This window comes from Asterias amurensis, chromosome 8, assembly GCF_032118995.1.
Source record: "Asterias amurensis chromosome 8, ASM3211899v1".
Taxonomy (NCBI): Eukaryota; Metazoa; Echinodermata; class Asteroidea; order Forcipulatida; family Asteriidae; genus Asterias; species Asterias amurensis.
In genome coordinates this window covers 11842991-11858917 of record NC_092655.1, presented here as the reverse complement: position 1 = coordinate 11858917, position 15927 = coordinate 11842991, and the positions used below count along the sequence as shown (strand labels likewise).

At 40.2% G+C, this 15927-nt stretch overlaps 1 protein-coding gene across 1 annotated transcript in view; it reads left to right on the top strand.

The window, feature by feature from the left end:
• Nucleotides 1-1288: 1288 nt before the first annotated feature.
• The window catches only part of LOC139940866 (uncharacterized), a 17540-nt gene continuing 2901 nt past the window's right edge, over nt 1289-15927 (top strand). Inside the window, exons 1-8 of the mRNA XM_071937242.1 lie at nt 1289-1345; nt 2265-2384; nt 5069-5483; nt 6869-7330; nt 9030-9313; nt 9842-9989; nt 11714-11850; nt 12669-13001. Coding sequence (XP_071793343.1) covers nt 1289-1345; nt 2265-2384; nt 5069-5483; nt 6869-7330; nt 9030-9313; nt 9842-9989; nt 11714-11850; nt 12669-12995 — 1950 coding nt within the window. The 3' untranslated portion in view covers nt 12996-13001. The remainder of the gene's footprint in view (nt 1346-2264; nt 2385-5068; nt 5484-6868; nt 7331-9029; nt 9314-9841; nt 9990-11713; nt 11851-12668; nt 13002-15927) is intronic.

The window sequence follows — 15927 nt, the reverse complement described above, 5'->3', positions numbered from 1 at the left end:
AATCTTCAAAATTTTACCACCACAGGATTGCCATGTTCAAGGGCTTTCTTCTCGTACCAAACTTAAAGCTCTGACGATTGTTAAGGTGGGGCCAGATGCGACGGCGCGAGCAGGCACCCACTAGAAATTGACGTACACTGTGCGTGTATACAGCGTATACAAAGACACGGCGCAGTCAGGGTTCCAACCGACAATAAGGGGGTCATTGAAAAAAATAGGCCGGACAATTAAAACTTTCAGCTACGCTCTGGAATAACTCTGCAACCAAAAATGCTAGGGAGATGCAGTTTGTACCTTAGTCATGCTGGCATATTCCTGCGTCCATTTCTTAAAGGTTTACGGCGACTTGCACACTTCTTGATAGGAAAAACCTCAAGTAGGCGGGGTTGCTCAGAAACGATTTCAACAGCCTCCACTATGGGAGTTTTGCGCACAGAGCTGTCGGAGAGAAAAACAAAATGTGCAACGGGTAATTTCGATCCCAGTATCCTGCTCAATCTTCAAAATTTTACCACCACAGGATTGCCATGTTCAAGGGCTTTCCTCTCGTACCAAACTTAAAGCTCTGACGATTGTTAAGGTGGGGCCAGATGCGACGGCGCGAGCAGGCACCCACTAGAAATTGACGTACACTGTGCGTGTATACAGCGTATACAAAGACACGGCGCAGTCAGGGTTCCAACCGACAATAAGGGGGTCATTGAAAAAAATAGGCCGGACAATTAAAACTTTCAGCTACGCTCTGGAATAACTCTGCAACCAAAAATGCTAGGGAGATGCAGTTTGTACCTTAGTCATGCTGGCATATTCCTGCGTCCATTTCTTAAAGGTTTAGGGCGACTTGCACACTTCTTGATAGGAAAAACCTCAAGTAGGCGGGGTTGCTCAGAAACGATTTCAACAGCCTCCACTATGGGAGTTTTGCGCACAGAGCTGTCGGAGAGAAAAACAAAATGTGCAACGGGTAATTTCGGTCCCAGTATCCTGCTCAATCTTCAAAATTTTACCACCACAGGATTGCCATGTTCAAGGGCTTTCCTCTCGTACCAAACTTAAAGCTCCGACGATTGTTAAGGTGGGGCCAGATGCGACGGCGCGAGCAGGCACCCACTAGAAACTGACGTACACTGTGCGTGTATACAGCGTATACAAAGGAATAGCGAAACTGTCTGAGATGTTTATGGATGAGTGTTTTCTTCTTCTAAACACAGTTCTTCCATTGGTTGCTTCAATTAGACCATCGGATGTGAACCCATGTTATCGTTCATGCAATTTACCGTCAATACCAATGACGTGTCAGTTTGACTGGACTCTGGATTGGTTCTACACAATGGCAAAAGAACCGGTTGGTAGTATTTTATACATAAATAAACTTTTATACTTTAAACTTTTTCCCCGCTGGTCATAAACACATTGGTGTTTTGTTTAAAAGAACATTACAGAATTAAAAGAAAACAACGCGTCTAATGATGATGATAGTATAGAAAACCTCCCATGAAGTATTTCTGATCGAAATGTCATATTTGATGAGAAGTAAATAAAACTTAGTTCCCGTTTGTAGGTTGGGTAAAACTTCCTAGTATATTTATTTCACTAAAACTTATAGTTTATTCTATACGAAAAGGTGTATTACTGAAAACTATAGTTTTCAAAATTTACTTACGCCATCAAAATAGCATTTGAAGAGACCCACTAACAAGCATCCGATGCATCAGCTGGTAGAAAGGCCAAAATGAAACATGTTTCTTTCGTTTCGATTCCACAATGAGTTTGGACTAGTCCTGACTTAGGACTAGACCTTAATCTTAAGCTTCTTCTAAGTTATGACCTACTCGAGGTAAGACTTTAGTCTTAAAGGAACACGTTGCCTTGGATCGGTCGAGTTGGTCTTTTAAAAGCTTTTGTAACCGTTTGTTATACAATAGTAAATTCTAATGATCCATACAAGTATCACTCGAAATTGCGTAGTTTTCCTTTCACCTCGCGTCGACAAATCGATCGGTCAATTATGGGAGTCAAATTCCTCCCATAAAAATGACCGACAGTGTTAGTTCGCAAAGTAAACTAAAAACCACGCAATTTCGAGGCAAATGTGTGGGATCATTGTATTCTACTTTTAAAACAACTTTCTGTGCATTTTATAACCAACGGTTACAAACGCTTTTCAAAGACCAACTCGACCGATCGAAGGCAACGTGTTCCTTTAATTCTTTGTGAAATCCAGCCATGGTTTCCTGAAAAATCCATACATTATTAATTTCTAGTGTGGCAACTGTCCAAATACAACGATTGACTGTACTAGTATCCGTCAGTGTGTTACTGCTGATGGTGTGGGCCGTCCTGTCAGTCTCATGAACCGCGTACTTCCAGCTCCAAGTATACAGGTGAGTGCAAGGTTTTGATTTATACACTGTTCTTCATGTAAGACTGGTCCACTAGGGTAAAAACAGGTATTGATTTTACAGAATCAGTGATTTTATTGGATACTTTGTTTTATTTGATCATTGTGCGGTGACTAATCTGTATCGGTCGCCTTCATGCAGCAGCGTGCACTTGGTCATAATTGAGAGGTTTCGCAAGCATGCGGATTCAGATACAGACGGATATGATAACCGTATCCGTTTACGTCAGCCGTGTGTTGGGTTTTGTTTCGCAATATAGGTACATGTATATGTTTCACTTGAGTGCGCTTGCAGCATTCGTCATGACTATTTCTGACAAACATGACCGATAGAGACCCCCGTGTTTTATACACTGCATTTTCTCGTCGTTTTGTTTGCAATGACTAAACAGTATATCAAGCACGATACCAGTGGTGTCGCAGAGTGGACCCTTGCGCCACTCTACTCAGACCAATATCATACATAAAACCCAGACACAAGAATGGAACACAGTGACACCAGATTAGAAATAATAAATAAACTACAATTTAAAAGAAGTACCCACAACAATTTAGCTTTAACAATCTTCCAGTTTTGCACCTTTACATTCTCCACAGCTTAGGGCAATCCGTACAATATGAATTCCATGCATAAGTAAATAAGTTTACATGCAGACTTTAATACAATGAAAGTTCCACTAAATAAGTAAACAAACAGCAGAAAGGCGACATAGAGTTTGTAGTACGGCTGATTGAGTCTCGAGAATAAGTTCAGAAGAGTGGACCCCCGTCCTCTTGTCACCATCGGTAGCCCCACGTAAGTTTCCCGCTGAAGGTTGACCACGCTCCAGAGGACCGTTCAGACCAAGTGTGGTTTAGTGTCACGGGAACTCGGCAAATGTTACATTAGGAAGCCCTTTACTACAAACAATTCTATTTAAACCCGGTAAAGCTACGCCTTCACAAATTTCACAATGGCTATACCCAAACGATCAAGTAAACAACAACAATATGCTTGTATAACGAAAGTTTATCGATGAATCTTTTAGACAAACAACAATCAACTCTTTAGGCAAACAATAGTCAATGGCTGCATGCATTTTAGAACAAGGGACATTTAGTGAATGACCCATGGCTTGATTAAATCCCAGTAAAATTATTTTAAAGTTACTCACAATGCCTTTGGCTTCGACACCGCTTATCCTTGAGTCCGAGATTCCCGGGAGGATTTGCGTTGCTGATGGGCCTTATAAAACACCCGCCAGACCCCTACCCGTGCTAGACGGGTCGACACGACACAGCCTCAACGCTGGCCTAACTGTCCGCTGGTTCACACCCAAACAGTACCCTTCTCAGCACCCGCAACGCAAATCTCAACCACAATATAAAATTCCTTTGGTTTTATAGTGCACTCTACGAAACCCATTACAAAAGCAACCCAAATGCATGACGGGACATTCCACAATTAAACAATTATTGCCCCTCCCATGTTATGCCTATAACAATGCACATTAACTATCAGCCATTTAAAGAAGTAATTTTCCCACATACTGTTACAAGTGGACGCATTCCATGAGTAATGTTTTTGATCTCGGACAAAAAAAAGATACAACTAAACGTCTGCAAAATAGTATCCGTTTTTCTACGATGTGTATGAGCTCCCGTATCCGTTGCTAACGTGTATGCAAAATACGATAATCGCAAATACGCGTCACGTGAACACACAAAGTGTCGACGTATCGGTATCTCTATCTGTATCCGTACACTTGCGAAACCTCTCTAATGTATAAAATTCATTTACGTAGGATTTGATTGCGAATCTCCATGTGAAATGAATGCGAGGTCAAAGGTGGTTGTGGACGGGGAATGACGTATAATGCTCAAGGCAAATCTCTGGCGTTATTCACATCGAAGTGTGAAATCTTGGCCCTAATACCCTTTGCAAACCCTAAGCAAAGAATCTGCGCTTATTTTACAGAATTTGGCGGTAAGCAGAGCCATGAAGTAGGACCCAGATGTTCGGGTTACCTTCATGTGTTGTTCACTCTCGCCTGTCCTCGTTGTAAAACACAACGCGAATTACTTCAATAGAGGGCGCTGTGCATTTTTTGGGGAATAATAGGCCGTGTCCAAAACGGCGACTTCTGCTACAGCTACGGCTAGATCGCGCGCGTCTGCCTGTTCTTCGACACTGGTAGATGCGCTGATCTAGACGTAGCTGTAGCCGAAGTCGTCGTTTCGGACACGGCCTTATTGTGTCTGGATGTCGGGAATAAATTTTCATGTCACTATCAAAATATTGAAGCATATAACTTTACCTACCTCAAACAAATACCAATTTAAACTGTAAACTACCGGCCACCCATTGTCAAGGTTTTGAGGTTTTTTTTATGATCCCATTGTCGTTCCAACTGAATAAAAGTGGGAAAAACTGAATTCGTAACACGTATATTCCGTCCAAAGTAATTGTTGAAACTCACGTCTGGGTTGTTGAAGCGACTATACCACCTGGGGTTGATTTCACAAAGAGTTAAGACTAGTCTTATCTCGAGTTAGGACTACCCTTAGGTTTTTAATCCTAGGACTAGTTTATCATTCTTTGTGAGATCAACCCCCCTGAATATACAAAGTTTTATTTAAGATTATTAAAGTTTCCTGGCCATGACTGATGTCACTTTTGATCCTCAGATTTGCACCGGTGATACGGTCATAGTCAACATAGTGAACCGAATGTCTAACAACGAAGGGACATCAATCCACTGGCACGGTTTGTTCATGAATGGTACCCAGTACATGGACGGCCTGCCAATGGTCACCCAGTGCCCCATCCCCTCACCAGGGCAATTCCAGTACAATTTTACGCAATACGAGCCCGGCACGCATTGGTTCCACTCCCACAGCGGACTGCAGCGTGGAGATGGCTTGATGGGGTCGTTCATCATCCGTGAGAGTACTCGAAGCGACCCTCATGGCAGCTTGTACGATGTAGACCAGGCAGAGGATGTGATCTTCCTGAACGACTGGTACCATGAAACAATGGTCACGCTCTTTCAGCAGGAAACTTGGGCACACGCCCCTGGCGTAAGCTCCATCTTGATCAACGGTAAATACATAGTTGCACGTACCACCAGGGTTCAATTTCATAGAGGCTGCTTAAGAAGACAATTTTGCTTACAGGGTTTGTTTTAAGCAAAATATTACAGGATACCAGTCACAGATTGCAAACAAGTGACTTGGTAATTTGACCGTTAACCTGATTCTGACCAGCATATTTTTGTTGTTATTAGCTCTCTTGTATGGTTCAGGAGCCCTATGAAATTGGACCCAAAGTATATCGGGGAGGGGGGGGGGCAACTGTCCTCTTTGCTTTCTCTTTTTAAAGGCAGTGGACACTACTGGTAATTGTCAAAGACCAGTCTTCTCACTTGTTGTATCTCAACATTATGCATAAAATAACAAACCTGTGAAAATTTGAGCTCAATCGGTCATCGAACTTTCGAGATAATAAAGGAGAAAAAAAATACCCTTGTCACACGAAGTTGTGTGCGTTTAGATGGTTGATTTCGATACATCAAGTTCTAAACTTGAGGTCTCGAAATCAAATTCGTGGAAAACTACTTCTCTCTCGAAAACTATGGCACTTCAGAGGGAGTTATTTCTCACAATGGTTTATACCATCAACCTCTCCCCATTACTGGTCACCAAGAAAGGTTTTATGCTAATATTTATTTTGAGTGATTACCAATAGCGTCCACTGCCTTTAAGTTCCATGCGACACAAGGTCTGTTTGCGCCAACTTAAGCCCGGTTCATGCTTCCTACGAATTCGTGACAGGGAGGGCTGTTTTTCCCTGAAGCACAAGTCAACCCTTGCGAATTATTCGTTGGCAAATGTGACGTCAAAATTCGAATCTGATTCGCATTGGCAGGAAGTATGAACCCGGCTTAACGAAGCACCTTAAACATTTACCTAAAACTTTGGTTTGTTTAAAATAAGTGCAGTCGACACAGTTTGCGCACATTCCCATTTGGTCGGCAATTCGCAATTTGACACTTCGAGTCAGTTGTTGGTGGTCGAGTAGGCCTATACCTTCATCTTCTCTTAAGTTTCCAGATATTGTTTTTATTTATAACCATCTTGCTTGTTCTGTATTCTGGTTGCCTGAAATTTAAACACGGCCATGTGGGGTGAACTAATTATACAAATTGACTGTCAATGAGGTAAATAGTGCACGTCTATTCCCCCTATGTAGGGACTTTGAGTGACCAGAAGATGGACCTATTTCTTTATGCCCCTCTGGTAATCTGATAGGCTAACACACGGTCACGTGGGGTGAAATAGCTTACTTTTATAGCATCATGTTGGTTTACAAGGTGCTGTGGTGCAGACGCTGCCAATATTACACAGATATGACTCTAATTTTGCATAATGTTTAACACTGACATTTTTGAAGACAGAGTAATAGTTTGTGTCTCTTTCTGTCTTCAGGCAAAGGTGTATTTGAAGGCGGTAGTTTTCCTCACCCCCCTGTGGAAGTCTTCAATGTCAGTCATGGTTTTAGATATCGGTTCCGAGTTATCAGCGGAGCTGCCTCATTCTGCAATATGCAATTCTCGGTAGTGAGCCATTCGCTGCTCATGATTGCTAGTGACGGCGCTTCGTTCGAACCTCTGGCAGTGGACTATTTCCGAATCAGCTCGGGTGAGAGATATGACTTCGTTCTGACGGCCAACCAGTCCATAGATAACTACGAGATACAAGTGGTTGGTTTAAATTGCACGAACGATGCAGGGGGGCCAACTAAGCAGGTGGCTTTCCTGCACTACGATGGAGCAGCTGAAGCTCCAGCCTTTGATGTTCCTTTACCAGATATTGTGCAGTTAGGCAACAAGAACGATTCGTGGAAGGCTTTTCCCGATAGGTCTCTGGCTGAAATTAACGCGTTGACGGGTAAGTAATACTCAAAACAAGTATTAAGTCAAAAAGGGCAGGGAAATGTTCATCCCCGCGTCTTGAGTAACTTCACACTTATAACAACTTAGTAAACGGAATTTTACTTTTTTTTATTGTTAAAGTCACTGTGGACACATTGGTAATTAACAAAGACCAGTCTTGTCATTTGGTGTATCTCAACATATGCAAAAAATAACAAACCTGCGAAAATTTGAGCTTATTTTGGTCGTCGAAGTTGCGAGTTAATAAAAAGGGCAGGGAAATGTTCATCCCCGCGTCTTGAGTCACTTCGCACGAATAACAACTCAAACGCACATTTACCTCCTATTTGTTTATAAAGAGTGCATGTAGATATAGTTATTATGAATCAAAAGGTAAAATCGTCTATACACTAAATTTGTCATACAACGACGCAGAACCAAACTAGTTCCACTCAAAAGATCACAGTCATGACTCATGATTCCCATACAGCTCTAGTTTTTTTCAATGAATTTGTTGTTTGGACAGCTTCGTAGTAGAGCCGCCATCCCAAACGACTTGAAGGAGGTGCATGCAAGTTGAGGGGCCGGACGAAACTCGGTTCGTGGTCTCTCCTTCAAGTTGCTTGGGATATATAGTGGCGCGACGAAGCTGTCCCAGCCACAAAGGCCTCGACAAAAGCCTGGTACAACTCCGAGTTACATTGTCTACAGCCTTGGCCGATGACGCAGAACGATATCACTTTTATTACCCGTTCATAATATTTAAAGGCATGGACACTATTGATAATTACTCAAAATAATTGTTTATAAAGGCTTACTTGTTAACGAGCAACAGATAGCTGTTGGTAGTATATGAAAAAAAGGCTCACTCTGAACTATTAAAAAACGTAGTTTGTGGGAAAGAGGGTTTTTCTCACTCAAATAATAAAAAGACTTCAGCTGTAGCCTTTTATTATACCTCTAGCACACAAAGTGATGTACAAGGGTGTAATTTCTTTCAAATTTCTCTTGCAAATGCGATGACCAATTGAGCTCAAATTTTCACAGGTTTGTTATTGTGTATAATGTTTGTATACAAAACAAGAATACAGCATGGTCTTTGACAACTATTAGCAAACGTGCCCAGCAGGGGTCGATTTCACAAAGAGTTATGACTAGAACTAACTTAGGACTAGTCCTAAGAGATATTAAAAACATACAGCTAGTCCTTAGTTAGGACTAGTAACTCGTCCTAACTCAAGATAAGACTAGTCCTAACTCTAATTGTGAAATCCACCCCAGTTCCTTTAAAGGCAGTGAACACTATTGGTAATTACTCAAAATAATTATTAGCATTAAACTTCACTTGGTTAAGAGTAATGGGGAAAGGTTGGCAGTATAAAACATTGTGCGAAACGGCTCCCTCTGAAGTGGAGTAGTTTTCGAGATAGAAGTAATTTTCCACGAATTTGATTTCGAGACCTCAAGTTTAGAACAAGAGGTCTCGAAATCAACCATCTAAACGCACACAACTTCGTGTGACTAGGGTGTTTTCTTCTTTCATTAATATCTCGCAACTTTGATGACCGATTGAGCTCAAATTTTCACAGGTTAGTTGTCTTATGCATATGTTGAGATACACCAACTGTGAAGGCTAGTCTGTGACAATTACCAATAGTGTCCACTGCCTTTAAGTCTGTAGCCTAATTTTCTAATCCTGATCCCTATATACACAGGTCGGGGTTTTCAATACCGGAATACAACCTTAAATGAGGAGTCTCCAGATCCGTACTATTTGAAGGTAGACTTCGGGAATCGCACCGATCCGACCACAAATAAGTCACGATTGTATCCCCAGATCAATGATATATCATTCCACTTCCCGACTTCCCCACTGCTGTCTCAGTACAACGACACTCCGGCGAGTTCCTTCTGCAACCAAGAAAGCTCTGATCAAGGTGAATGCAACGGGGAGAAACTGTGCAAATGTATCCATACAATTGAGCTCCAGCTTAACCAGGTATGGCTATAGTTAGATGAATGGTTGGTTGGAAAAAAAATTCGAGTGATAATAAGAACTGCATTTATAAAACACCTCCAAAAGAAGGTCTCCAAGCGCTCATAAGAACCAAAGCCAACTATGTATCGATGAAATGAACAAAAATGCTTTGAGATGACTTTTAAAACTTGAGATAGTGGTAGCTTGTTTGATGTGTAGAGGGAGATTGTTTCATAAATGGGGTGCAGCAAATTGAAAACTACGTTGACCATTATGTTTGGGTGGTATGCATTATGTTTGGGTGGGATGGGTAGGTATTACGCAAGAGAATGGTTGGTTGTTTGGAAAGTGATGATTTGTTGGTTGGACGGACAGAGTGTTTATATTTTGGATACAGATGACTAAAGTGGTTCGTTTGATGATTGGCTCCCCCTACACCGTGATTGCAGGATTGGGCTTGGGAGAGCTATGGGGAGATACGGCTCTAGGGCAAATTCTCGTCTATAAAACAAACAATGATGCGTTTCATTTTTTTTCTCCTGTTTCCAGCGTATAGAAATCATCCTGTTCAACCCTAATATAGAAGGCTTTTCCGTGTTGCATCCTATGCATCTTCATGGCATGCAGTATAAGATTTTAGCAATGGACAGGATTGAGAACGCAAGCATCGAGAATATCCGCCAATTATACAGACAGGGTAAGTATAAATGCTTATCTTTTTTTTTCTAAGTTACTTTAATTTATGATGCAAAAAAAATACATAAATTAGGAAATACAATGTCATAATACTGCAATGTTGCTTTTTACAAAAAATTGGCCAAGGTTTTGGCTAACAAAATGGCGGACAGGAGACGTGCGTGTATGTGAGCTGCGCGTTGTGAATGGTGCAAGGCTCGTGCGTATTTGAACTTCCGGGACTCATAGTGTGGTCTCTACCCATAGTATACAAATATTGACTGCTTCGAGTGCTATGGTTAAAACTATGACTCCCGAGGTGATCCCCGTAGCGTTCTGTTTTCCCGAGGCGAAGCCGAGGGAAAATAGAACGCTCCGGGGATCACCGAGGGAGTCATAGTTTTTAACCATTGCACGAGTAAAAGCAGTCAATATTTGTTTTATAACACCCCAAACATTTCTAAATACTGTACTATTATTATTAAGTTACAGACCTGAATGCTACAATCCACGGACGATGCGAATACAGATTGCAAACACTTTTACTTACTGTGTTGCATGTAGTGTCGTGCAATCCGAAATGGTTACAGACTATTAATTTATGATCCTCGTACACGCAACGGACGTCTGGGTACTGCACGCCGTGTGCTAGTCTGTCGGACTAGCGCACGGCGCCATGTGCTAGTCTTCGGACTAGCGCATGGCAAACCGACGGCCGTCGTGTAGCAAAACTAAGACATGTCATGTGACGCGCTCTAAACCAATGAGCAGGCAGAATCTTTGCAAGGGGTGTTATAAAGTTATTTATAACACCCCTTGCAAGTATTGTGCCTGCTCATTGGTTTAGAGCGCGTCACATGACATGTCTTAGTTTTGCTAGACGACGGCCGTGTGATAGAGCGTCGGTTTGCCATGCGCTAGTCCGAAGACTAGCACATGGCGCCGTGCGCTAGTCCGACAGACTAGCACACGGCGTGCAGTACCCAGACGTCCGTTGCGTGTACGAGGATGATAAATTAATAGTCTGTAACCATTTCGGATTGTCCGACACTACATGCAACACAGTAGGTAAAAGTGTTTGCAATCTGTGTTCGCGTCGTCCGTGGATTGTAGCATTCAGGTCTGTAACTTAATAATAATAATACAGGTTTTAGAAATGTTTGGGTGTTATAAAACAAATATTGACTGCTTTTACTCGTGCAATGGTTAAAAACTATGACTCCCTCGGTGATCCCCGGAGCGTTCTATTTTCCCTCGGCTTCGCCTCGGGAAAATAGAACGCTCCGTGGATCACCTCGGGAGTCATAGTTTTAACCATAGCACTCGAAGCAGTCAATATTTGTATAATATAAGAACTAGAGGGCGCACTGGCCTATATACCCGCCCCGGCATGCGCGCAGGCAGCCATTTTCTAAGTTGACAAAACAGCATAGAGTAAGGCCGTGTCCTAACGGAAGAAATCATACAATCTTATATTTTATGGAGATTGCACTGTCTCATTCCTGGGACCTTTTGATATGATGAAAGGGGCACATGCCAAAACTTGTCCAGCTTTTACTTTCATAATTCTTGGATTTATGTGGAAATTATGACACAAAAATGGCAACTTTCCCATAGGACCAGTGTAGTATCTTGCCTGCCAGAATACTCAAAGAATGTACAAGGTCACACTTATTGTAAACAAAGTTCACATGGTGTTATACGGTGTTGGTCCTGTACATCAATAACTTATTTTTGTTTCGTTAGGCAAAATTATACGGAACCCCAATGGCCCCTACAAAGACGTGGTGATCGTACCGAACGGTGGATACACAATCTTCCAGGTTAATGCATGGAACCCCGGATGGTGGATTTTCCACTGCCACATCGAATTTCATCTTGAGGTAAATTAGTTTTACAGGAAAGAGGTTGTGGACGGAGCAACATTTCCGCTTTAAAAGTAGGAATCTTGATGTGAATGATAGATGGATTGTTTTCGGTAAAGTTAAAATAATTCTTATTCAATTTTAAGCACCCAGAGATGTGAGCTAATTCAAGTAAGCTTGTGTCTAACAATCTCGACAAACAAAGCATTATGTTCATCATTAAACATAGATTATTGGTCAAGATTAATTTACCAAACCTTATTGTTTCCTAATGTCACGGCACCGTTTGGCACGAGAATAAATTAATGTTTATTAAGCTTGGTGTTAACCTATAGTCGGTGTAATTAGCGTGCAGTTATGTAATTTTTTGCTTCAATTGAACACAATTCCTACACACATAATCTAAACGGGATAGATAATGGACAATCAAATAGTAGACTTTGAAAAACGATTTTGTGAGATTGAACGAAGATTCACTTGCTTACACTATCCTACTTTATTTTCCAGTAGGTTTCAATACGGGGTTTTGCTTTTGAAAGCTTTTGTGTTCGGGTGCCGATTTGCGGGTCAATGACTCAACCCAAACTGAAAGGGTATTTACCTACAGCTAGCTGTTTGGATTATTTAACTAGGGATCATGTCGATTTGGGAGATTTTTCTGGACTGAACAATGATGAAGTAAAACCAACTGTTATAGGATTTGAGGCTGTTGTAATTTTATAGGCTCAATGACCTGCGTTTTGAACTAAGCATCTTAGTAAAGTAAACACCCTGATATTATAGACGATAAAACAAAATTGATGATTAGCTGTGTTGTTTGTTGTTGTAATTTACAGGAGGGAATGGCATTATTGTTCCACGTCGGTGAACAGAGGGATCTGCCCCCCATACCGCCGGCTTTCCCCAAGTGTGGAGTGTGGCCTCCTAACACACCGGTGCTTACAGAAACTATGGAGGAAGAAGAAGCCGAGCCCCCATTACCAGATAACAGTCCATCTGTAGGGTTGTTTTCTTTAGACCTAATACATCTGGTGTGGATAATCCCGATCACATTGGTGATAGGCTTGGTCATTGGGGTGGTTATCATGAAGTTTCTGTGTGTGAATGGATCTAGGCAAGCTGGTAGCGTTTCGGCAGATCCTACTTCTGATACACCTTTGTAGATTTGGGTAAGATGGGTTGATAGGTTCATGTCTAATATTTGTTTGTTTGTTCGCTCGTTTGGTTTGGTTTGGTTTGGGTTGGTTTTGTTATGTTATATTGTTTGTTCTTGGCTAATTGTGGCTTCTTTTGCCTATAATATAGTGCGCATATCCGTTGATCAGTGACGCTCATGCGCTTTAACTATTGCTCCATGCTTTAAAGACATTGGACACTATTGGAAAGTGTCAAAGACCAGTCTTCTCACTTGGTGTATCTCAACATAAGCATAAAATAACAGACCTGTGAAAATTTGAGCTCGATTGGTCGTCGGAGTTGCGAGATAACTATGAAACAAACAAAAAACCTTGTCACACGTAGTTGTGTGCTTTCAGATGCTTGATTTCAAAATAATTATAAATCTGAGGTCACGAAATCAAATTCGTGGAAAATTACTTCTTTCTCGACAACTACGTCACTTCAGAGGGAGCCGTTTCTCACAAGGTTTTATACTATCAATCTCTCCCTATTACTCGTTACCAAGTGAGGTTTTATACTATCAACCTCTCCCAAGTACTTGTTACCAAGTGAGGTTTTATGCTAATAATTATTTTGAGTAATTACCAATAGTGTTCACTGCCTTTAACATTCAGTGTTTTCCTGCAAGGTATGTGTGACTACTTTTGATTTTTGAGACCTCACACAAAAAATATTCTGAGCATTATACGCATCAATGCGTGTAAAGTTGACTCTAAAATGACACGGCTGCAAATGCATGATTGCCATTAATCCTCTTTTAGAGAGTCAATATTCTGACTCGAGTTGACACACCAAACCAGCAATTTGTACTCCTACTCACTAAAGTTTGACTCACCGTGAGACTGACTCATTTGACTCCAGAATGACACGGTCGATGAGCAATATCAATATTTACTCACTCGTATATAAGTAAGACTGCTTGACACATAAATGACACACCATACAGGTAGAATAGATTCAGAAACTTGACACACAAAGTGTGTATTTATTTAGCAAATACTGACGAAAAAGGTTAATATTTTACACACAATTTAGTGTGTGAATGTACGCACTGATTTGTCATTTAACACATCATCTAAATATCAAACGAGTCAAATATACTGGGTAACTGATCCCACTTAGTGAGTAAATGCTGAGTTTTTACACACTCAGTAGCGTGTAAAGGTACCCAGTGTTTATTCAATAAGTGTGTTATAATACCCAGTATATTTGATTCAAATAACAAGTTTAAGTGTGTAAAGTTATGCAGTGTTCACTCACTAGTGTGTTCTTATACCCAGTATGGTTGATTCAAATAACAAGTTTAAGTGTGTAAAGTTATTCAGTGTTCACTCACTAGTGTGTTCTAATACCCAGTATATTTGATTCAAATAACAAGTTTAAGTGTGTAAAGTTATTCAGTGTTCACTCACTAGTGTGTTCTAATACCCAGTATATTTGATTCAAATAACAAGTTTAAGTGTGTAAAGTTATTCAGTGTTCATTCACTAGTGTGTACTAATACCCAGTATATTTGATTCAAATAACAAGTTTAAGTGTGTAAAGTTATGCAGTGTTCACTCACTAGTGTGTTGTTATACCCAGTATACTTGATTCAAAATATCAAGTTTAAGTGTGTAAAGTTACTCATGTGTTCACTCACTAGTGTGTTCTATTATACCCAGTATACTTGATTCAAAATAACAAGTTTAAGTGTGTAAAGTTACTCGGTGTTCACTCACTAGCGTGTTCTAATACCCAGTATATTTGATTCAAATAACAAGTTTAAGTGTGTAAAGTTATTCAGTGTTCACTCACTAGTGTGTACTAATACCCAGTATATTTGATTCAAATAACAAGTTTAAGTGTGTAAAGTTACTCATGTGTTTACTCACTAGTGTGTTCTATTATACCCAGTATACTTGATTCAAAATAACAAGTTTAATTGTGTAAAGTTACTCGGTGTTCACTCACTAGCGTGTTCTAATACCCAGTATATTTGATTCAAATAACAAGTTGAAGTGTGTAAAGTTACTCAGTGTTCACTCACTAGTGTGATCTAAATACCCAGTATATTTGATTCAAATAACAAGTTTTAGTGTGTAAAGTAACTCATGTATTAACTCACTAGTGTGTTTTAAATACCCAGTATATTTGATTCAAATAACAAGCTTGAGTGTGTAAAGTTACTCATTGTTCATTCGCTACATGAGTGATCTAATTCACAGTACATTTGATTCAAATAAAAAAGTTCACTTTACACAAGTGAGTGACTTTACATACTTTAAATTGATTCACCATGAAAATTGTAACAACATGAGTGAAAAGTGTACCAAAACCGATGCCACCATCTCTTAGAACGTACAGGAATGAAACAATAGTACTAATTTAAAATTTGATGCTTTACCATTCCTTTGAACATGACGTAAGTATCATTCAGACGCTGGACCTACAGATATGATATAAGTGTACCTGTTAAAAAATAAATCCATGTTATACCATGTCTTTAAAAATCCCATTCGAAAATCTATTTTATACCATCCTTAGAACCTGCAAACATGAAATAAGTGTACTAAGTCTAACATCTATTTTATACCGACCTTAAAACCCACATGAATGAAATAAGTATACCCATTCAAAAATCTATTTTATACCATTCTAAAACCCACATGAATGAAAAAAGTGTACCCAGTCAAAAATCTTTTTTATACCATCCTTAGAACCTACAAACATGAAATAAATATACTCATTCAAAACTCTAGATTATACCATCTTAGAACCAACATGCATGATATAAGTGTACCCATTCAAAAATCCATGTATAAATGCACCCATTCAAAAATCTATTTTATACCATCCTATAACCCACATGCATGATATAAGTGTACCCATTCCAAAATCCATGTATAAATGCACCCATTCAAAAATCTGGTTTAT